Source organism: Capsicum annuum, chromosome 1, assembly GCF_002878395.1.
Source record: "Capsicum annuum cultivar UCD-10X-F1 chromosome 1, UCD10Xv1.1, whole genome shotgun sequence".
Taxonomy (NCBI): domain Eukaryota; kingdom Viridiplantae; phylum Streptophyta; class Magnoliopsida; order Solanales; family Solanaceae; genus Capsicum; species Capsicum annuum.
Genome location: NC_061111.1, coordinates 14323605 through 14346271, shown reverse-complemented (window position 1 = coordinate 14346271; position 22667 = coordinate 14323605). Strand labels below are relative to the sequence as shown.

Sequence of the window (22667 nt, the reverse complement as noted above, 5' to 3'; positions counted from 1 at the left end):
ATTATTTCTTCAAGAATGTTAAAAAGAAGTACTCCCTCCGTCTCAAATTTTTTAATTTGATTTCTCATTTTACTTGTCTTTTTTTATTAATCAAGAAGAGACAAAAAAAAATTTCATGTTTTACCCTTTGCATTAATTACTTTTTTTTTTAAATTAAAATGTAACCATCATTTAATAGGGGTACTATGGTAAACTAGACATAATATTAATTATTTTTTTAATCAATATGTCATCTCAATTTGGGACGGTGGTGGGAGTACTATTATTTAGCACCCACTGTTTTTATACAGGGCATGTTATGGATTAGGTCCATGTCTGACCAACTTGTTAAAGTTCAGGATGCGGCAATTAATGCTGCTCTATATTTTTCTTCTCGGTGTTTGATATTATATTGAAGTCGATTTTTTAAATTCACATATTATAAGGTTCATTGTCGAGGAACGACACTTTCAGTGAGATTTTTAGAAGCTCAAATTCAAGATTTCTAATTAAGAACAGAGATAATCTCAACGATAGATCACATCACGGCTCATATCGGTGATGATGCTCTAATTGACTAATCACTAAAGGCATCTTATGAATTGATATGAGAAGAATTTTGACCTAGGCAATGTGAAGAGGATATTGAAAGTCAAATTAGAAGTGATGTTTAAGTTCAAGAAATATTATGAGCCTTTATTTATTTGGTGATTAAGAAAAACTAAAACAAAACAGATGAAAAGATAATAATCAGCACTATAGTCTTATCAACAAGTGGATCTATCTAAATCTTATTAGAAAAAACGACATAAAATAATCAAACACGCCATTAAGGAATAATAAAGGAAAAAATTCATAAATAACGACTTCTCAACTTTTATAGTAAAAAAAATAGTTGCTATTTTCATGGAGTTCCGAATTTCATAAATAAAATTTTAGAATAACGCCCTGAAATTCCACTTTTGAAATTTGAAACAAAGTAACAATAGACAACAGTGGTTATTTTTCAAAGACAACCATAAGAGGCCAATGGATCCAGTTTCTACCATAATAATGGACCAATAGAGAACTCTACATTGATCCCAAGTTACAGTGGAGCAACACTTGAGTTGTCTTCTTGTTTTTTATGAAATGGAGTTTCACACATAGAATTTGAAATTTCATAATAACGGTTACTTTTAGAAAAGCGGAGCCAAAAAGTGATTAGTAATAATATCCTTAAAATATCTTATTTCTCTCTTCAACGTTTAAAATGAGCAAAAAAGAATTCTTTTAAAGATAGCCAAAGACGACTTGATTCCGCCAAGCAACTCCCTATGAATTTTACAGATTTTGGTGGTAATTCAGATAGTAGAATTGGACTTCTTGTTGAGGGAAGCAAGTGGATATTATGTCATTTTTCATTTTTCATTTCTTTTTTTTCCCATTACTTGTGATGGATTTCCTCTCTAGACTACCAACTATAATTGAATTGGACCTTCATATATGGGCCAAAGTCCAGTTAGCATGAAATAAAACAGCCACCTAAAATAGCTGATGAAGACTGAATTCCCACCAATGCCACAAAATGGGTCTCCATTAAGCTGGACACCAGGCACTATAACTTGTCAACCGTTAACTAGCACTATATAACAACATAAAACAACAGACCGCGAAATCAGGCCCCTAACTAATGACTACAAGACATACAACCTGGCCTAAAGATTGTATAAAGTTACAGTTCTTCTATATCCTCAAGTGAATCAAACTCTGCGTTAATTCGACAAAGTTCTTCATCATCAACAGTAGTTGTGCTAAACCACTTGGGTGGAGGATGACCCCATGGCATTGTTGGTGGGACACTATCTTTCAAACTCTGCTCAATGGGTGCCTCTGCATCTTCAGACTCCGTTTGGTTTTCTTTTTTAGGTTGGTTAAACAGCTGGGATTTCATCTCCCAGCAAGCTTTCAGGTCTTCCTCATTTCGAGCTTTATTCAACTTATCGATAAGCTCAGTGAATGCCATGACATGCTCAGCTTCAGCAGTCTTGACCTTTTTTTTTCTGCCAAGTGCATCTAGATCACTAAGGTCAGTAGCATTGTCGCCTGAATCCAACTTCCTCAGCTTCCTCAACCCCTGATCTATAACATATTGCATCCTCTTTCTGGTATTCTCTATTCTAGTTGGATCTGATCTAAGCTGTAACTTCACACGGTTTATCATTGCCTCATTATCATCTTCTGTTGAACCATCCTCATTCTCCTCATCCTCTGAAGAATTCACAGCAAACACCTCCTCTAATAGACCAACATTCTGCATGTACCGATCAAAAGCTTCATTTTCAGCTGCAATGTTGTTGTCCCTGTATTCCTTTAACTTCATAAACCTCCATTCGTTTATGACTTGTGCATCCTGTAGTTTGTCATTACGGTCAACTTTTTAGAAAAATAAACAGAGGAAACACAAGAACTCCCGCATACCTTTCTGGTCAGTGGCCTCCTCGACCTTAGTGGGGTCTGCAAATTATTGAACTGTGCAAAATTGGAGGAAAGTTGACGAAGTGAAGCAGTTCTGTGCGAGCTCCTTGAGTAAAGAAAATAAAGTTAATACAAATCTTCCACATAAAGATTAAGAAGCTCAGTAATCAGCAATCTGCTCTGCCTAAGTAACAGTAGATTTGGGTGTTGGGGCATGCAGTAGATACAGAAATGCACATGAAAAAATCCTAGTAATTCAACAGATTATGCCACATAAGCTTACATAACAATCAAATAGCATAATAAGATTTTGAGTGCTAAGAGCTTGCAACGTACATGCAGAAGAGGTCACATCAAAATGTCAGATAAAAGGCTCCATTTCTAATGAAGGATTATTAACTGATACAGCTGCTGATGGTTGTATTTACTATTTACATCATAGATGGTTCGTGCGGTAACAGTCAAAACCCATGTTCATCACTAAAGCTGTCATATGTACACATGATCATGCGCATATTTGAGTAACACTTACCCAGAGTGAGATGGTTCAGTGGATTGCTGGTCCACCACAGGAGACCCAGAAGCTGGTAACTTTTCTGGAAGAGTCGAACCACCTTTCAGAACTGCACAATGTCAAAATGCATATTCTTGAGCACAAGAAAGGAGTGACTGAATAACATTAGAACATCAGGCAGCCTTTTATAGTGTAAGCTTACAAGAAACAAGAATAGCCTTAACAGAAGATGTGCTAAAGTCCCTGCTATCAGTCTCTATCATCTAATATGACTTTTAAATACTTGATGATCCTTCAAACTTTTTACAGAACCAGGAATTCAACGGAAAGTTGAATTAACGGTTACAAGTCAAAAGCTCCCTTAAACTTCATAACAGCATCATTGAAGAAACAAAAAAAGAATCTATTGAAGCCACTGGAACTAGAACAAGGTAAATATAAGATAAAAAAGTATGATAAATAAAAGATAATACTACATATTGAAATGAGAAAAAGATAATACTACATATTGAAACGAGAAAATTCTTCATCCTGCGTAACAAAAAGGCATCGGTACAATTTATTAACTAGAATTGAGGAATACTGACAGCAGCTGTGAAAAATTTTAAGTTGATCATACCATGTATAACACAGGGATTTTGCGCTTTTGCGCAGCAGCTTTTGCATGACTGGAATGGACACCTGCACATTTGATTCTCGCCCATTAGAAAGACAACATACAAAGAGAGGGGAAGGGGGGAAAAGAAGTAAATAAATTAGCAGGAATGAGAGAAAATAGGATAAAAACTTTAAATAAGTAAACTAAACCAATACCAAAAAGGTTTTGACATGAGAGAACGAAATCAATGAGATATAGTGAATAGTGATGCTACTTTGATTAATTGATCAACTTAAATCACGAGGGCAACTTTACATATCTTCGTAGATCATGCAAGGCAGAAACCTCACGTACAACTGAAGAATTAGGTCTTAAAAGTAAAGGATGCCATGAAAATATAAAGTTCAAAATATTTGTGGTAGAAAAACACATCTTGTAATGCCATAACAAAAGGTTAGAGTCGTACTCATAAAGCTATTCATGTTATGTCAAGAAATAGAAAGATAACAAATGGCGAAGGACGATCTTGATTCAAATATATATATGAACAAAGGAGTGTTTAGAGTTCTACTGTGGTGTTAAACTTACCAGTCATACGTCAAGATTAGGCTTACATTAGATAAGTGAAGCAGAAATAGGAATGTTTAAAGATAAATATGTGAGCATACAAGACTATGTTAGATCCCACAGAAAGTACAAGCAGTACACATGGATTACGAGAAGAGAAAATGTCAGCTGAGATGATATGGTTATGTCATCCATAAACCCTCATATGCACAAGTTCATCAGTGCTGGCAATTTGACGACTGAAGGTGTTAAAAATAGAGGAAGCTGACTTTAAATCATATGGACACTAGTTGGATCAAGCGATTGGTGACCTTTTAAAATTCATAAGAATTCAGTAAAAAACAGAATACAATAGTGGCAAAAGATCCAACACCAACTAATAGAGATTAAGGCTTAGTCCTGCTATATTAGACTCGGCATTTGCGAGGAATACTTTAGTTTCTTTAACGATTAGCATTACTCTACACAGAGATTACCATTGCCCACTAAAAGAAACATATTTTAACAAACCAAGAGATTTACTCAATGATCAAGTTACAGCCCTAACCCCGAGATCCTGAGATCGAATACCCCACACTTAAGAACCAATGGGCCAAGCTTACCACTCACCAAAATAATCATAATTTTATTTGTTACACTAGCAATGACAGGTAATATTCACATCAAATTACGTATGGACTTGCTATATGTAGTTTCGATGATGAGTAGCTAACTGCAAGGGACCAGGTCCCCGGATGTGCAAAGAACAGTACAGCTGGCACGCGTTGTTTGCACAATTTTGTCATCTTGTGTAACAAACTTGCAGGTGCTATTTTGTACTGACTAGACTAGGACAGCTGGTCCAATGATCTTTCAGCCCTAATCATCACTCAGCTATAAAAAGAAAGAGACGCTTCTTCATCAAATGGTTTTTTGCAATAAAAAAAAGTGAAGAGAGGCAGCAAAAACTCAGTTCCAACACTGCTCAAGTTCTTAGCCATTTATGTGAGCTTAAATTGAAATTGTTCTTGAGTGAATATTGATTTGTAACTGAACTACTCATGATATAAGAGTAGTGTTTTCTTTTGTTGAGAGAGTGCTTAGGTAGAGTTGCCTAAGCGTGATACTGATTAGAGTTAATCAGTGTAGAGGGTCCTTGATAGAGTTACTAAGATGAGCTTGTAGTAGAGTTACTATAAGCGAAAGGAGCCTAGAGGTAGGCTGAAATCTAGACTGTAATCAGGAGGTTGATAATAGTAGATTTCTTTGGTGTTTGTGAGGGAAAGCCGTGGTTTTTTCCTTTATGGGTTTCCAAGTAAAAATCCTCTGTTCTTAATTTCCTGCGCTGCCTTTGTTTTTCTTGTGATTGACTCTGAGGGACCTGCGTGGTGCAACCCCCAAGGGTTCCAACAGGACTAGAATCAAAGAATGCACCTATCTAATACACAAGTAAGGATAAGAAAGCAGATGATAGAACATCTGACAAAACGATACAGAAAATAGTAAAAGGTGATGGAGCATTGCTATCTTAAGCTTAGAAACAGAATCACCTGTCTGCATCACCAATGACATCTTCCTCCATTTCTTTCTTATCCTGTTTCTTCAAAATTTCTTTTACAAAGACAGAGGGTGAGGGGGTTAAACAGACGAAAGAGGGGAAACACAACAAGATGTAAGACGACTCTCTCTATTTAATGCCAACATACATGACAATAACCATTAGAGATGTATCACAATTGAAAACAATAGTTAATGAACTATTCCTTTATTAATTAAGTAGTTAATGAACGACGTCAAATTTGACAATCTGGCTATTAATATTGAACATCAGATTCTGTCATAATGACAACAACTTAAAGTATCGCATGACGACAAGTCTCAGTTGTAACTTGTAACGGCTTCAACGTTCAGGTGGAATATAAGTTTCCCATGCTTTTCAAGGAGAGAGAATTTTAAATTTAATCATCTGTCTTTATTTTCCATTAAAAAGTAAAAGCAGCTAGCAAAAGTGAAAGGGGATGAAAGAGTTACCCATTCTTAATTGCTAAGTGACTTGCTAAATAAAATCATACCCCTAAGACAGCAGCTTCATCAAAAGGCCTTTACCTTATGAACATAAAATTTAATGGGTGATCAAGCAGAAATAGCTCCACCTTAGTGCTTAAATAAGGAACTTTTTAGTTACAGTGCAAGTACAAGATTGCTAAAGAGACCACACAAGCTCTTGATGAAAAGAACTGTCATCGCCTCTTTTAGAACGTGAAAATGTTAAGGGGAAAAGGAATACCATCACCTTACATGCCCAAAGAAGTAAATCTTTGCTTCACTTTGTACATACTAAGAAAGCTATAAAGAGAATCCACCATTTCTTGATAAAAAGAAATGTCACTGAGAAGTGGAGAGGAAAACTCAAAATGAAGAAAAAGTGGTAGTTGAACTTTTTTTTAAATATTTATACAAGTAAAAAGAGGTAGTTCACTTTGATACCTATTAACTTCCATTATGAAGTACGAAAAGGTGAGTCCACAAGTACATGATCAGAGAAATTAAACATGCAAAGTTGCAAACTGTAAGGATACTTATTCTCATGCTACTGAAATTGACAATTTTTAAGGATTGAATTGGATGGAAAAAAACAATCATTTTGTCAATTAACCCATTAAAAAAAGTAAAATGATTTTTTGAGAATGATTTTTTTAGAATGTTAAAAGAAGTTACATGACTATAACCTTTCTTTGGATAAGTATGGATAATGTAAGTAATATTTTGCTTCTTGTTTCTGTGAATGGAAAAATATATCTAGGATAGTGTATTCTCATAATGCTTTTGCTTTTCGTATTATTTCTAGAATACTAACATTATCTGAACATGTTTCCCTACGCAAAAGTATCGTGCATTCACAAAACTCTCCAAATATACCATAACAAAATCGGAAAAAAGAGGGGGAAAATGATCAAAAAACTGTCTTGTTTGTTTGATAAGTAAAATATGATGACTAAGAAAAAAGTGATATATTGTTACGTACCAAAGCAAATAACTAATGCATCATGTTGTTAATAAGAGGAAGCAAAATCAGAATTGATCTCTGACATGCTCAAATAATAATCTAACCAGCTAATTTCCGAATAAAATGGCTGTGATGAAATAATTCTGTCTGCATAGATCTGATAAATAAAATTTAGTCAATCACATCAAATTTGGTTTCCAACAAGTATCTTAACGGTGTTCCCCCCACCCCCACCCAAATCTGCCTCATGTAAGTCCATCCAAACCTAAAAACTCATCCAGAGAACCCTCTAAAGTCTAAATTTGCACCTACTAGTGAAGCCAACAAAAGATGGCCAATGCAACAACAGAGTCATCTAACTCAGATTTCCCGCCTCTTTTCTGAAAATTGGCTAATCAAAATACTGTCGGCTCATCCAGCTAAGTAATAAGGCCCGCCTCTTACTAGCAGTATCTGGTCAGCATCATCAAGTCTGTGCGTAAGAGCTCTAGCTCATTTTGAATAATCAATGGGGATGAAATGGAATTTTGATAAAGAATCAAATTACATTGGATAAACTCTGTAACCCAGAATTGCTTATATTGCTTTGCTTGGGATTCTCTAAGTAACCAAACCAACTAATTTAGTGTTTAAAGTAACCTAACAATCAGTATATATGTCAAATATAAAGCACTAAAGTAATTGTTTCCACATACAATTAATGGGCCTGACTAATGCGTGCACAAAAATAAATGAATTTTAATTAATCAGAGACCTTCCAAACCCAAATGAGCAACAACAACAACATATCCAGTGTAATCCCACAAGCCAGGTCTTGGAAGGTAGGATGTACGTAGAGTTGCAGACCTTACCTCTTACCTTTATGGGGTAGAGTGTACGTTTACAATAGATCCTTGATTCAAAAGAAATGTAATCGATGCATGAAAGTAAGAAAGATAAAGAGGCAACAAGAATAACAAATGTACAAAACAAGCGTAGCAACTAGCAACATACACATTGGATAAAGGGACTACATGATACCTAAATCATACTACTAGAAGTATGACAACACTCGACTAGCTACTACCTTCTACCCTAATCCTCGATCTTCATATTTTCCTATCTAAGGACATGTCCTTGGACAGCTGAAGTTCTGCCATGTCCTATCTAATAACCTCCCCCGGTCCTTCTTGGGCCTACTTTTACTACCACTCCTAACTCCTGCCATAGCCAACCTCGCACATCCTCACTGGTGCAACCTCAAAACTCCTCTTCACATGTCTAAATCATCTAAGTCTTGCTTCCATCATCTTAGTTGCCACGGAATTCACTCCCACCTTGTCCCGTATAACTTCGTTCTTACTTCTTAATCATATTTCTCCTAGTATGCCCGCACATCCATAAGAACATCCTCATCTTTGCTACCTTCATCTTCTGAATATGGGCATCTTTGACTGGACAACAATCTGCCCCAAACAAGCGCCTATAAATTAATTCTTATTCATATCTCTCCTACTATGCACACACATCCATCTGAGCATCTTATTTCCGCTACCTTCATCCATCTCCTGAACACGGACATTCTTGACTGGCCAAAATTCTGCCACAAACAAACGCCTACAAATAATTCATTTTATCTTTACAAAGGTACATGCGAAATTCATTGTTTCTTCTCAATCATGTCCAGATATTCCTCCTTTCTCTTGAGCATTGGCGAGCTGGAATTGAACCAAATACTAAATGCCACTCCATTTCACCACTCTTCTACTAAAATCCAGTCGTTAAGAGCATGCAACAAGCAACGACCAAATGGTTCACTTGAACAAGGAAGTCGAACTCGATACACCGAAAGGAAATTATTTTCATTATAGCTGGAATGTCTGAATCTCCCACTACTACAAGCTCTCCCCTCCCAACCCATCCTCCATAAACCGACCCTTAATTAACTGCATTTGCCTTAATTTTTCTAGTAATTATACATAGATACTGCATTTGTTTAAATTTAAATGACATTCTCCCTATTACACTCAAAATAATACTCTATACAGTTTGTTCAATTTTCAAAAACTCAAATTTATTAAACTAACGAATATTAATCCCCTCTATCAAACTGAATTTTCAACTATTACATTAATATCTGGCCCCGCTACCACTAATATAACATATAATTCAAAGGAACACATAGAATAAATCGAATAATCATCGACATACACTTACGAAGTCAATCAAACTGGGAATTAGAGTTCCTCAAGCTCAATTTCAATAAAATGAACTGAAAAAAAGAGAAATCACCTTGAACGAGCAACATTGCCACACTTTATGCACTTAGGTTTATTAAGCCCTCGAAGATTTTTCGATGCGTTCGTCGTCGGAAGGCTGGACAAAGCAGCAGCAGTGGTTGTTGTATTAACGGAGGGAACATTTGCCGTCGCCGGTGACGGTGACGGAGACGCAGCGTTGTCGGCGCTATGGTTACTTAGGGCCGGCGACGATGCAGCCATTGGAAGACTATTAAATTTACAATATTGATTTCTCTTTCATGAATTGAGATGCCGCGGTGCTGTTGACGGAGAGTTAACGGTACAGTTAACTGCGGCGGCGCGTGGGGCTCAATTGCTCCGGTTTGCTGCTGAAATTTTTCTTCCACTTGGGCGAAGATTTAGAAGGGAGTAAAAGATCGGTTTTTATATAAGGAAATATTAGGACGGTTTTGCCCTTGCGTTTACCTTGATGGAGGTTCACTTATTGAGGTCCTTGTTGGTAATTTACAAAAGTAAATTCAATTGTTTTTTTTTTTTTTTCATGTAATCGGATTTTTATTTTCATGTGCAGTATTTATCATGTGTTGTATATGTACACTTTATACATATTTTATGAACTATATGGTCGAATGATTTAGAACAATCAAACAGGAAGTATTCAAACAATTGGCACCAATTAGGTCTTCCTGTTGTGGCTAAAAGAACATTTCTCAATTGGGGCATTCAAGTCGAAGCTAAATGCACCAATTGTATCAGTGAGAATGAACCATTTGTTCTTTGCATGTCCATATGTTCAGGCTCTTTGAAATTATATAATCTGTCAAGATTATCTATCTCTCTATATATATATTCATATGGTACTTGTCAGCCTCATCCAGAATTGGGATCAGGGGCCGATCTAAGTGGGAGGTAGGGGGTTCATTCGACCCCCTCGGTCGGAAAATTACGTTGCATATATAAAGTCAAGTTTGTGTATTTTGGGTATATAACCTTTAATGAATCCCCTCAACATACCTGGAAAGTGTAGCTCAATATTTTAGGAGGATCATTGTCGTGCAGAGGTTATTGGCTTAAATCCCGATCACAGCACTTCTTATAGCCTTTTTAATTTAATTTTTCTACTTTCTCAGTTTAATGAGCAATTGAGTCTGCACAGACCAATTCTATTATTTACTTCACGGTTTTGTAAATCCTAGCTAGATATCTATTATTTCTAACTGATTCTCAATATTAATCACTTCTCAGTCAAGATTTAAAAAAAGCACAATACGTATATTTTTCTTTATATATTTTATGTCACGCTTGTTCAAAATATTTTCATATTTAACTAGTTTTACATATACAAGATTTTTGCATTTTGTCAACTTGTATTATTTATTTTATCGAGTTATACAATTCTTTCTTTCTAGCTAGCAATATTTTTATCATTCAACGTATTAATATTGACATTGTTCAAAAAAAATTATTTTTATTATTATTAAGTATCAAATATATATTATAATATTAATAATTCAATCATTACAATACCTTTTTTCAAAAATCTTGTGTGTGTTTTTTTGCGGTGGACAGGGGTTAGGGGTGTAATTAATTTGAAAAAGGAGAAAAGTGAAAGCAAAAAGAAAAAGACATTTTGAAGATGGGCTCGATTGTGTAGAGCAAAAATGGAAAGAACTGTTCAAAGGACATGAGAAAGCTGGCTAAAATTTAGCAAGCGTTTCTCACTGCTTTTTATCTTATAATTTTCATGTGTTTGCTTTAGCTTACAAAAGGAAAATGAGATGGGAAGCATTGGAATCGTGACTATGGATACTTCTAATGATTTGTTTTCAGTCTTTGGTACCATAATTCAGTTTGTTAGGAAGGTCATCACTGTTGAAACACTAGTAATTCGTGTATCATTGAAAAACACTATTAAAAAGTCTATAGTCAAAGTTACAAATCTTATCTATGATACTAAAAAAGAGTGTAGCTTCATGAGAAATAAACTACTTATGAGGATATATTTGGAAGCTTATGAGTTTCTTTGAACGTTCTTATTGTACATATTCTAAGATCTTGGAGTATGCTCGCGCACAATCTAACCAAATTTTATATTTCGTTATTATATAAAACAGTCTGATTTTCTATTTCTCTAGTTGAATCGTAAATAACGCTACTGTATTTTCCAACTTTTTAAGACCACTTCATACATTGGTATATAGTAAGATTGTTTGTTGTTAAAAAAGGAACAATTATTGAGGGCCCATCAACATACTTTTTAAGCTCTAGCTCGATGCCTAACACATGTTATAAGTCTCCGTCATGAAAAAATAAAAAGAGTAAATACATAATTATCCCTCTGATGTTGGTCAAGATTTTCAAAAAAACACCTAAACTATACTTTCGACCTATTACCCCATGAATCTTACCTAAACCATTGTAAATGCACCATTTTAATCAAAATTTTGACCCTGCGTGTCTACACGCATCTGAAGCGCGTGAATGAGGAAAAAAATTGAACCAGCAAATTAAAATGTGTCACGTGTAATAAAAAGGATCCACTTTTTAAATTTTGTATTTTCATTTTCTTTTTTCTTCATTTTTCATCTTCTTCCTTCGTTTCTTCTTCTACTTCCTTCTTCTTCTTCTTCTTTTTTTTCTCCATTAATTGTGTCACTCGGTTTTCTCCGAAATTAAAACTTTTAGTTTCCGTCAAATATTCATAAACCATTAATGAAGATTGATGGAGAAGAAGAAGAAGGAAGAAGAAATTACTCTGTACTAATGAGTAATGAGATTTCAATACTATTATCTTCTTCAACTCCTCCATTAAAGCTCCATTAATGGAATTTTATGATTCAAGTAAATGGTGTTGAAGACAGAAAACAAATTTAAGAAAACAAATTTAATCACAAAAAGGAAACTTGATTTCACAACTTTTAAACAAATTAAGAAGATATTAAAGTCAATACATGATTTTGTATCCCACTAGTTTGATTGAGAATTTTTTTTTTTTTGAAATTTTCTAGCTTCAATGGAAAATTGAGGAAAAAAAAAAGAAAAAGAGAGTAATACCTGTTAATGGAGAAATAGAGAAGAAGATATGAAGATTGATTAATGGAGAATTGGAGAAAAAAAAATTGATTAATTGATAAATAAAATTAAAAGGAAAATTTTATTAAAAAATATTTTAAAAAATGAAATTAAACGTATTTACACGTGGCAGCACCTGATTGGCGCGTGCATTGCACTCTCTTTAGTGTGACTGAAATTCAGCGAAAAATAATGTATTTGCAAAAGAATAAAGAAAAATTGTGGGTAATAGGTCGAATTCAAAGTTTAAGTGTCTTTTTAAAAATCTGGGTCAACATCAGGGTAATTATGGATAAAAAAAACACATTTTTGAATCACACAATGAAATATTAAAAGAAGTGAAGATTTGAAATATAACTAAAAAGGGATGCAACAGACAAAAGGTTTTAATACAATATAACAATTAAGAAAAAAATCAAGCACGTTATACACGATAATCATAATTAATTAGAATGACTTTTATAAAAGACGTATTATTAAAAGTAAGAATCTAGTGGCAGCCACATTTGCTGAAGAATCGTTTAGGCTAAACTGACTATCTTAACTCAAATTAAAAATGTTAAAAAATAGCGTGTGCTAAAACAATTTTATACGAGATCTCGAGTCAATTTCTTATATTGTCACTTAATTTAGCAAAATGTCTTGTTAAAGTCATTTATCTTTTTTTTTATTCCAATAATATCATTCAAGTTTGTGCATTTTATTTATAAACTAATAATTGTTAAAAGGGACTCAAAAAATGATCAAAATAGTCCATCAAATTTGAAATTTGAATTTAAATAGTCCTTATTTTTTACATGAAATATTAATAGGCCTCCAATTATTTTTACTTTTTTGCTTCTTAAATTAGTTTTAACATATTTTATCAATAAGTGCATAATATAATTTAAAATGACACAAATCATAATATTAAAAATGAATTAAAAAGATAAAGAATGTTAAATTAGAGCTTAAAATAGGTAGTTATATTTTAAATGAAGTAAATAAGAAGTACATTTATCGTTCAAATCGGTAAATGTATTCAGTTTTTATAGCCAAGTTGACGAGACGATATAATTTTCTCTGAAATAATGTTACAAGATTGATAAAAATAATATTGAAACTGTAAAACATTTTAAGTTACGAAATGGTTATATAAAACCACCTAATTTAATTTGATAGCGAATGATTGATGTTATTATCATGGTATTCGTTAATATACATTATTTTTTAAAATAAAAATCCTTTAAAATATTTATATATGGTTCTTCTACTAGCTAGAGATTCTATTTTTTTTTATTTGCAGGAATTCATTGTCTTCTTTATGAATTATAATTTTTTCGGCAATAATTTGGAATAGAAGAAACTAACAACCAACTTGAACTATTTTATCAAAAATAAAGATTAATCCTAAAATGAATAAATATAGAATATTATGTTGTTATTGAACTCCTAAGTTTCCAAATAAATGCAGGACATATAAACTTATTTCTAACAATTTTAATTGCAATTTTTGGTGGACATCGCTAGATTTAATATCGCAGTTAAAAGTTGAAAGAAGATTGTACTCACTAAGTTTTATAGTTGAAAGGTTATTGATATTTCGTATTGTTAACTAATAAGGATCATTTAAATTCAACGTTCAAACTTAAGAGACTTTTTTAATCATTTTTCTCTCATCTTTTGAGTCACTTTTAGCAATTATTGATTTTTAAGAAAAACGTATAAAGTTCAATGATATTATTGGAATAAAAAAAAAAAAGATAAATGACTTTATTGGGATATTTTCCTAAATTGAGTGACAATATGGGGAATTTACTCTGAGATCTCAAAAAAGCCGGATCACAAGAATATATCACAAACAATAATATAAGTTATTGACTTAAAATATTTATTGACTAGTGTTAATCTTATTATCTTTTGTACCCTTGAACATAAAGTAGAATCTATAACTAAAATAATAACGTTAAATTAATCTCAAGTCATTGATTCTCCCGTTGTTGTTCAAAGTTTTGAATAATTCGTCAAAGATAGAACGATATAACCTGTTTTGCAACAGCCGCAACTCAAAAAAAAAAAAGTAAATCACATATATTTCTTTCCTTCTTTTTATGTGAAACATAATCTCAATTCATTTCCTCATTCATTAACTAATCCAAAAACAATAAAACAAAGCCCCATTCACTCTTAAATCTCAATAAAGCCATCTAAATATAACTTAAACTTGCTCAGTCAGTGGTATTATATTCATCGCGTCAAATAATTATAATAAGCATATTGACTTTCGCAAAAAGGACATCTGATAAAAGTAAGATTTTTGGTGGTGGTTTAACTATGATTTATTTATTTTTTTGAGTTATATTTTGAAAAATATGTTTAGTCATAAAATATTGAAATTGAGTTTCAGAATTTTTGCAATTTGAAAAATACTAAAAATTTGTTTTCGTTTTTTTTATAATTTCAAATCAAGTCTGTCAATACACCGAAGAGCTACCAAACATGATCACCAGCAAGAGAGTAGCAAGTGCTGGCTTGGGGTTCAGAGCTCCTTAAGCTTGGGTCACAAAAATTAAAAATTAACTTCAATTTATATTTATAATCAAACACAATTCTTTTAAAAAAGAAATTTCACAATTTTTATGGCCAAATTGGTACTTACCAGACACCTGACCACTACATTAGGTGAGATCGTTGGTAACATGACACGTTCTAGAATTTCAGACTATATATTTTGTACATTTCAATTTTATTTAGTGTTCATCTTTTTCTCTAATTAATAATAAAGACTTTAGTAGATAATAACAAGATTGAAAAATCCCCATATATTATATATTTATTTCGCTTAGTAAATTAAAGTCACTTTTTGAAGCTACAAATAATGAAAATCTCAATTTGACATTCTCAATACAATCCAAGCTTGGAGATTTTGGTACAGTTTCGCACTACCGATATTTTAAATTAATAGTTATGATTTTTTTAAATTTTTCTCCATGTTCGATCTGCTTTAAAATTTAATTACATTCAAATTTACGCATTATAGAGCTATTTGTAAAAATGACGCTTTCAACATCTTTTTTACATTCCTGAAAGCTCAAATCCATCAAGAACTGCTTAATACTCCATCCGTTTTAAAATAGTTGACCCTTATTAATTTGACACTTTCCTTAAGAAATATTAATTATGTGCTTATTTTATCAGATTAGTCTTATTAATTATGTTTTGAAAGTATAAAAGTGATCAAGTACATACACTTTACGTAGTCATTTAATAATAGGGGTAATCTTGAAAAGAACGACATAATAAGAATCTCTTGATTTCATAAATGAGACAACTATATTGAAAGAAATATTTTTAGTAAAAGGGCCAATTATTTTAAAACAAGGAGCATGTGCCAAATCCATTTATTTATTAGGTGTTTAATTTGACGAAAATTCTTATTGTTGAGATTAATTAGATATTATTTATGCAGATAGTTAATTAGTTGAGACTGTGTGAAACTTAATTGGTTGATTAGTTAGTTAAATGTAACTAATTGCCTAAAGTGATAGTTACGAAATATAGCATTAGTTAGCATTAGATATAGCCAACTGTCATTTTTCTTCTTCCTTGTATAAATAGAACTTTACAGAGAAAATGAAATCACTTTTCTGATTTCACAAAATATCTTCCCCATTCATGCTTCTCTTCTCTTCAGTTGGTTAGTCGCAGCTCATATCATCTCCATTAATGGAGTCTTCACCTTAGTTTATCTCAATTTCGACATGGTATCAAAGCCAGTAATGACGATTTTTCTATTCCTGCGATTCTCATCATCTCACACATCAAATCAACGCTAAATTTCCTTTTTTCCTCTCTTTCTTCTAGATTCGCACTTTCGCGATTCATTGTTCCTCGATTCCATTCATGATTATGTTGCATTGTTGATCTTCGTTGTTTCTATTGATTCTCCATGGCTTCAGAAGCTCCGTCGAATTCTAAATTTTCTCAAACATCACATGGAACCCTAGATTCCTCCAATCCTCTATATTTACATCCTGCTGAAAATGCAGGATCGACTTTGCTTCCCGTTATCTTCGATGGTACTGATTGCAGATCCTGGAGAAGAGAGATCCTTAAAGCATTATCTGTCAAAAATAAACCCGACTTCATCAGCGGAAAATTCAGACGACCAGCTGAAGATTCACCTACTTTTGGTCAGTGGGAAAGATGTGACAACATGGTGACCTCGTGGCTCTTAAACTCACTTCCACACAATTTAACAGATAGCCTACAATACGTCAATGATGCTCGAGAACTTTGATAGGAGCTTGAGGACAGATATGACCAAACTAATGGCGCAAAATTGTACCAGTTGCAGAAGGAAATTAGCGATATGTCCTAAGAAAATCTAGACATTACAAGCTACTACACAAGGATGAAAAGGTTATGGGAAGAGTTGAGCAATCTCAATACCACTGCTACTTGCAATTGTAATTGCACATATGGTGCTAAGGCTGGAATGCACAAGATAGAACAAGACCGAAGGTTAATTCAGTTTCTTATGGGCCTAAATGAAGTTTACACAGCAATGCGAGGTAATATTCTAATGATGAATCCATTACCAAAAATAGCTCAATGTTTTGTTATTCTTATTCAAGAAGAGAAGCAATGAGAGGTCAAACCTCATAATCAGTTGGATTTAGCTTCGACTTCATTGAATGTACATGGAGTAACAAATGCAATATTCAGAACAAACTATCAAGGAAAGGAAAACTCAAATCAGTTCAATAAGCAAGGTGGAGTATTTTCCTGCAGAAATCAATTTAATGGTAGCAGAAATCAGTTTAGTGGTGGCAAAAACTAGTTTAATGGTGGTAACTCCAATGGTCCTGGTGTTTATAGAGCAGGATTTTTACCACATAAGCCTCATATTTATTATGACTACTGCAAGAAAACTAGACACACTGAAGATAAGTGTAATCGCTTGCATGAATTCCCACAGGATTTCAAGTTTACAAAAGGAAAAAACTCAGCTTTTGTTTCACATGTTCATGGAAGCTACTTTGAAGGAACAAATGGATATGGTAGTGAACAAAGCCACAAACATGAACTACTATCCAATTATCAGACTAACAATGAAGGAATTCAAATCTTGTCCAAAGAGCAATACAATCAACTGATGAACCTTATCAACCATTTTCAACCAACAGAAGCTGGACAGGACTCAACCAACATCAATATCACCAATGGAGCAGTGAACTTTGCAGGTATAATGACTTGTCACTATTTCATAACTAAGATGGGTGAACTTAATTGTAATTGTAGCTCATTATCTGCTGACTCCTAGATTTTAGATTCGGGGGCCTCCCATCACATAACCTTTAACAAATCAATACTGACCAACACTAGAATATTACTATATCCCTTCTTTGTAACCCTACCAAATAGATATAAGGTTTGAGTGATAGAAATTGGTGATGCTTCTCTAAGTCCAGCTCTAACTTTGTATAAAGTGTTGTATGTGCCTAGCTTCAAATTTAATCTCATTTCTGTAAATTTCTTAGCTTCACAACTTCAAGGCACTGTTAGTTTCAACGGTGTGTGTTGCATGTTGCAGGCCCCTTCACTGAAGAGGCCTCTGGAGATTGAAAGAGCCAGAGATGATTTGTACTACCTTTTCTCAAAGTGTCGGAACAAGTGTTCGGGTGTTAATCCATCCTACAGTCTGTTTTCATTATCTACTTTGTCTAATTTTTTGTTATTGTAACTCTGATTTGCATTTACATCTCCATTCATACACAACTTTGTAAATAATTCATCTTCTATGAATAAAGGAACCCATTCTACTTTGAGCCAATCCTTACTTTCCAACTCTACAGAAAGCAATGATGATCTCCCGTGGCATTTAAGGTTGGTTCATGTATCCTTTGTGAAAATGAGAAGGATATCCTCACTTTCACAATTATCACCCAGACAATCGTCTGTCTTCTCAATCCGTCCAATGGCAAGACAAACTAGACCATCCTTCTCTGAAAAAACTACAACCATAATTGAACCCTTTGATCTACTACATGTTGACTTGTGGGGATCATATCACACTACCACCCATGACAATCACAGATATTTTTTCATTGTTGTTGATGACTCTAGTAGATCAACCTGGACTCATTTGTTAAATTGCAAGAGTAATGCTATTCAAGTTGTTATATCTTTTATTTTCCTTGTTGAAAATCTGTATTCCACACCATAAAGGTCATTAGGACTGACAATGGCCTATAATTTGTCAACAATGAAACTAAATAATATTTTCAGTCCAAAGAAATAATACATCAGAAAACTTTTCCATATACTCTACAACAAAATGGTGTTGTAGAGAGAAAACATAAACACCTCCTTGAAATAGCAAGAGCACTATTGTATCAATCAGAACTGCCCCTCAAATATTGGGGAAATGCATTTTAACAGCCACTTACTTAATAAGCAGATTACCATCCTCAGTTTTAAAGAACAAATGCCCATATTAGATATTACATACAGTCCATTTAAAACTTTTCGGATGCCTTTGTTTTCCTACTACTCTAAAAACTCATAAAGACAAGTTTGAACCAAGATCCAACCCTCATATATTTGTAGGATATCCTTTTGGATCCAGAGGTTACAAGGTTCTAGACTTGGCCACTAGGAGATTACATATTTCTAGGGATATTATATTCTATGAAAATATTTTTTCTTTTAACATGTCTTTAAATCACTCTACATTTCCTTCTGTTCTAAAGTTAGCGCAGTCTTATTCAAACTCAAACACTAACACACAAACCACTAATATAATTCATCTAGCCACAGAAGAAGTCACTAATCATGTCACTGATCATTTTATTCATGAGCCCATGACTACTAGTGAAGAGGCAATTTTGTCACCAAAGCAGTTTGCATCAGCTCAAGAACACAATTTTGCACAACCTGTAACTAGCTCAACAAATGATTCAACATTTTTGCATCATGCTATACCTGAACCCTCAGCTACTACTTCTCAACCACTAGCACCAAGGAGGTCCTCTAGAACTCATACCACTCTATCTTGCTTACAAGAATACAAGTACACTCTACCTACTATGTACCCAAACACAGCTTTAACCTCCAATATTTCTTTTTTCTCTCCAACCACATCATCTGAAGTTCTTTCTTTTGTTATCAATAACACTTTATTCACATCACTTAATCAAGATAGTCAGCCGATAATAAGAAACACATCACTTGACAGTGAGCCTTCTTCTTATGAAGAGGCAGTTTTAAACCCTGCTTGGAAAGCTGCCATGACACAAGAGTTTGAAGCATTATATGCAAACAATACTTGGGATCTAGTAAAGTTACATACTGATAAAAGGGTCATAGGATGCAAGCGGATGTTTAAAATTAAACATAAGGCAGATGGAAGTGTGGAAAGGTATAAGGCTAGACTTGTAGTGAAGGAGTTCACTCAACAATAAGGCATTGATTATACTGAGACCTTTTCACATGTAGTGAAAATAAAAACTATCAGAACTCTACTGTCCTTGGCCATCAAAAAGGGGTGGTCACTATATTAATTAGATGTCAACAATGCATTCTTACATGAAGACTTGACGGAGGAAGTGTATATGAAAATACCACCAGGCTTGTTAGTTGATAAGAAAAGAGTGGTTTGCAAATTGAAAAAGTCTCTATACGATTTGAAACAAGCAAGTTGGCAATGGTATGACAAATTAACCGAGTCTCTCTACTCAAAGGAACCAGTTATTATTCTCTATTTAACAAGAAGGATGCAAATGTTAAATCTCTATGTTTTGTTGTTGTTTATGTTGATGATGTTATCGTCACTGGAACTGATTTAAGTGAAATTCAAGAATTAAAATAATTTTTGCATCATCAGTTCAAGATAAAGGATCTCGGGAGACTTCACAACTTCTTGGGATTAAAAATTCTCTACACAAACAATGGTCCATTGATCTCTCAAAGAAAGTTTGCTGCTGATTTACTTGAAGAGTTTGACTGTATAAACTATACCAAAGTGTCATCTCCATTAGATCCTACAGTGAAACTATATGATAAACAGGAGAATTTATTATCAAATCCTACTGCATACAGAAAATTAGTGGAGAAGTTGAGTTTCCTCACTAACACCAGATTGGATATTGCATATAGTGTACAACGCCTGAGTCAGTTTATGCATGCTCCAAGAGAACCCCATTATCAAGTTGCATTGCATGTTTTAAGATACATCAAAAGTGATCCAACCTTGGGTTTTTTTCTCTCAAGAAATCCAAATTGCACTGTCTCAACTCATTGTGACTTGGACTGGGCTGCTTGCCCTAATTTCAGGAGATCTATTAGTGGATATATTGTCTTCCTTGGTGACACTCCCATCAGTTGGAAATCAAAGAAACAAACCACCATTTCGCTTTCATCAGTAGAGGCTGAATATAGATCACACAAAAATGTGGTTGGTGAATTGGTTTGGATTGATAGATTGCTCACAGAGCTGATTGTCACTCCCAGTAAGCCTATCACCATTTTTTGTGATAGTGAAGCCACAATTTATATTGCAAAGAACCCTATATTTCACAAGAGAACCAAACATATCGAGATAGATTGTTATTTTGTATGGGATAAGCTTCATGATGGACTCATTGATTTGCAACACATCTCCACCACTCAACAATTGGCTGATATACTCACCAAGGCACTCATTGGTGTCAAACATCATTGTATACTTGACAAGTTGTTTGTGCATTCCTCACCTCCAACTTGAGGCGGGGGAGGGGGGTGTTGAGATTAATTAGATATTATTTATGCAGACAGTTAATTAGTTGAGTTTGTGTGAAACTTAGTTGGTTGACTAGTTAGTTAAATGTAACTAATTGTCTAAAGTGATAGTTACGAAATATAGCATTAGTTAGCATTAGATGTAGCCAAGAAAAAAATTTATAAAATATTTTTTTTCTTATTAGAGTGACAGATAATTTATTTTATTTTCAAAATTATAAATTTAAACATCACTGTCTAAATTTATAATTTTAAAAATAAAATAAATAATCTGTCACTCCAACAAGAAAAATAATAATAATAATAATATAAAATTTCCATGGACAGTGTAAGTAGTCGTTTATCCATGAAAATATTTTACTTTTTTTAAAAAATTATTTCACTTTAGTGAGAAAAGTAAAAATAGTGTGTGTTTGGCCACTGGAATTCCAAATACAATTTCGGGAAAACAAGTAAAACTTGTTTTTGCTTTTTTCCCTCCTACTTCTCTCACAAAATTTCAAAAACAACTCAAATTTATATTCATGGTCAACTCCAACTTTAACTCCGAAAAATTATAATTTTCATGACTAAACTTCAAAAAATTATGATTTTCATAAGACCATTTGTTTATCACACCTGCTAAGAGTAAATTTGAGTTGTTTTATTAACTTATAACTCAACATTTTTATAAAAGATGTATTAATGCCATTAGATTGATATTTATCTATATCTTTTATACATATATAAATGCTAAATTAAAGTTAAGATATTATGAAGAGTTGGTAAGATATCTCTGTGGCCAGTTCCCTACCGCAAAATGTGCTGATCGAGGAACGGAGGATTAGTCTCATGACTGCCGACTGTGGAAATACCTTGGGAAACCAAAAAAAAAAAAAGACACACGACTTTCCTAAAATATAAGTCTAATGACAACTAGAAAGAAGACCTATGTATTTTGTAGAGGGCGGGTATGTGTGACAATTATTGATTTTAGTGGATTTGTTATAAAACAAGAAAAAACAAAGAAGAAGAGAAGAGAGAATAGGGAGAGTAATTCTTATTTCTTCTCTTGAGGGATGGAAGATCATCAGATTGTAAATACAATGAATAAAATCCCTCTATTTATAGGAGAAATTTACTCTTAGTCTGAGTAAAAGACAGATGCTTCAAATCCTATTAGATATCAAAGTAGATCTTGATAGACATTCACTATAATGTAAATACATTTATAACACTCCCCCTTGAATGTCTAATTGGTAGATAATGTGCCTCGTTAAAACCTTACTAGAAAAAACCCAGAAGAAAAAAAATCTAGTGAAGGAAAAAGAGTACACATCTTTAATAATACGCATTTCGGCTGCCTTATTAAAAACTTACAAGGAAAACCCAGTGGGACAACCCTTGGTATATTTCTCATTTTAGCAAATAATCTCATTGCTTTTAAAAACTCTCCAAGAGTTTCAATAATTTTCAAGCAATAAGCTTATACAATATAAGGATTATCAATAAGTT

General features: G+C 33.4%; 1 protein-coding gene across 4 annotated transcripts; it reads right to left on the bottom strand.

The window, feature by feature from the left end:
* Window positions 1–1445: 1445 nt before the first annotated feature.
* LOC107868934 lies at window positions 1446–9859 on the bottom strand. Of its 4 annotated transcripts, none has more exons than XM_047394285.1 (6): window positions 9373–9859; window positions 5645–5705; window positions 3570–3631; window positions 2969–3059; window positions 2440–2539; window positions 1446–2371 (listed from the first exon to the last, which is right to left on the bottom strand). In XM_047394285.1, the coding sequence occupies exons 1-6, from the start codon at window positions 9386–9388 to the stop codon at window positions 1694–1696; spliced, it is 1008 nt and encodes a 335-aa protein (XP_047250241.1). In that variant the 5' UTR covers window positions 9389–9859; the 3' UTR covers window positions 1446–1693. The 4 variants fall into 4 exon arrangements, with proteins under 4 accessions (XP_047250241.1, XP_047250239.1, XP_016571030.1 ...); XM_047394283.1 differs by having other exon boundaries at window positions 2440–2542; window positions 9373–9538; XM_016715544.2 differs by lacking the exon at window positions 5645–5705 and having other exon boundaries at window positions 2440–2542; window positions 9373–9856.
* Window positions 9860–22667: the final 12808 nt, after the last annotated feature.

Coding starts and splice junctions, on each gene's coding strand:
- LOC107868934 (XM_016715544.2), bottom strand. CDS start 9,581: ATGGCTGCATCGTCGCCGGCCCTAAGTAACCATAGCGCCGACAACGCT. Junction 3,060..3,569: donor AAATCCCTGTGTTATACATG/GTATGATCAACT, acceptor GACATTGTGCAG/TTCTGAAAGGTGGTTCGACT. Junction 2,372..2,439: donor GGAGGCCACTGACCAGAAAG/GTATGCGGGAGT, acceptor GACAAACTACAG/GATGCACAAGTCATAAACGA.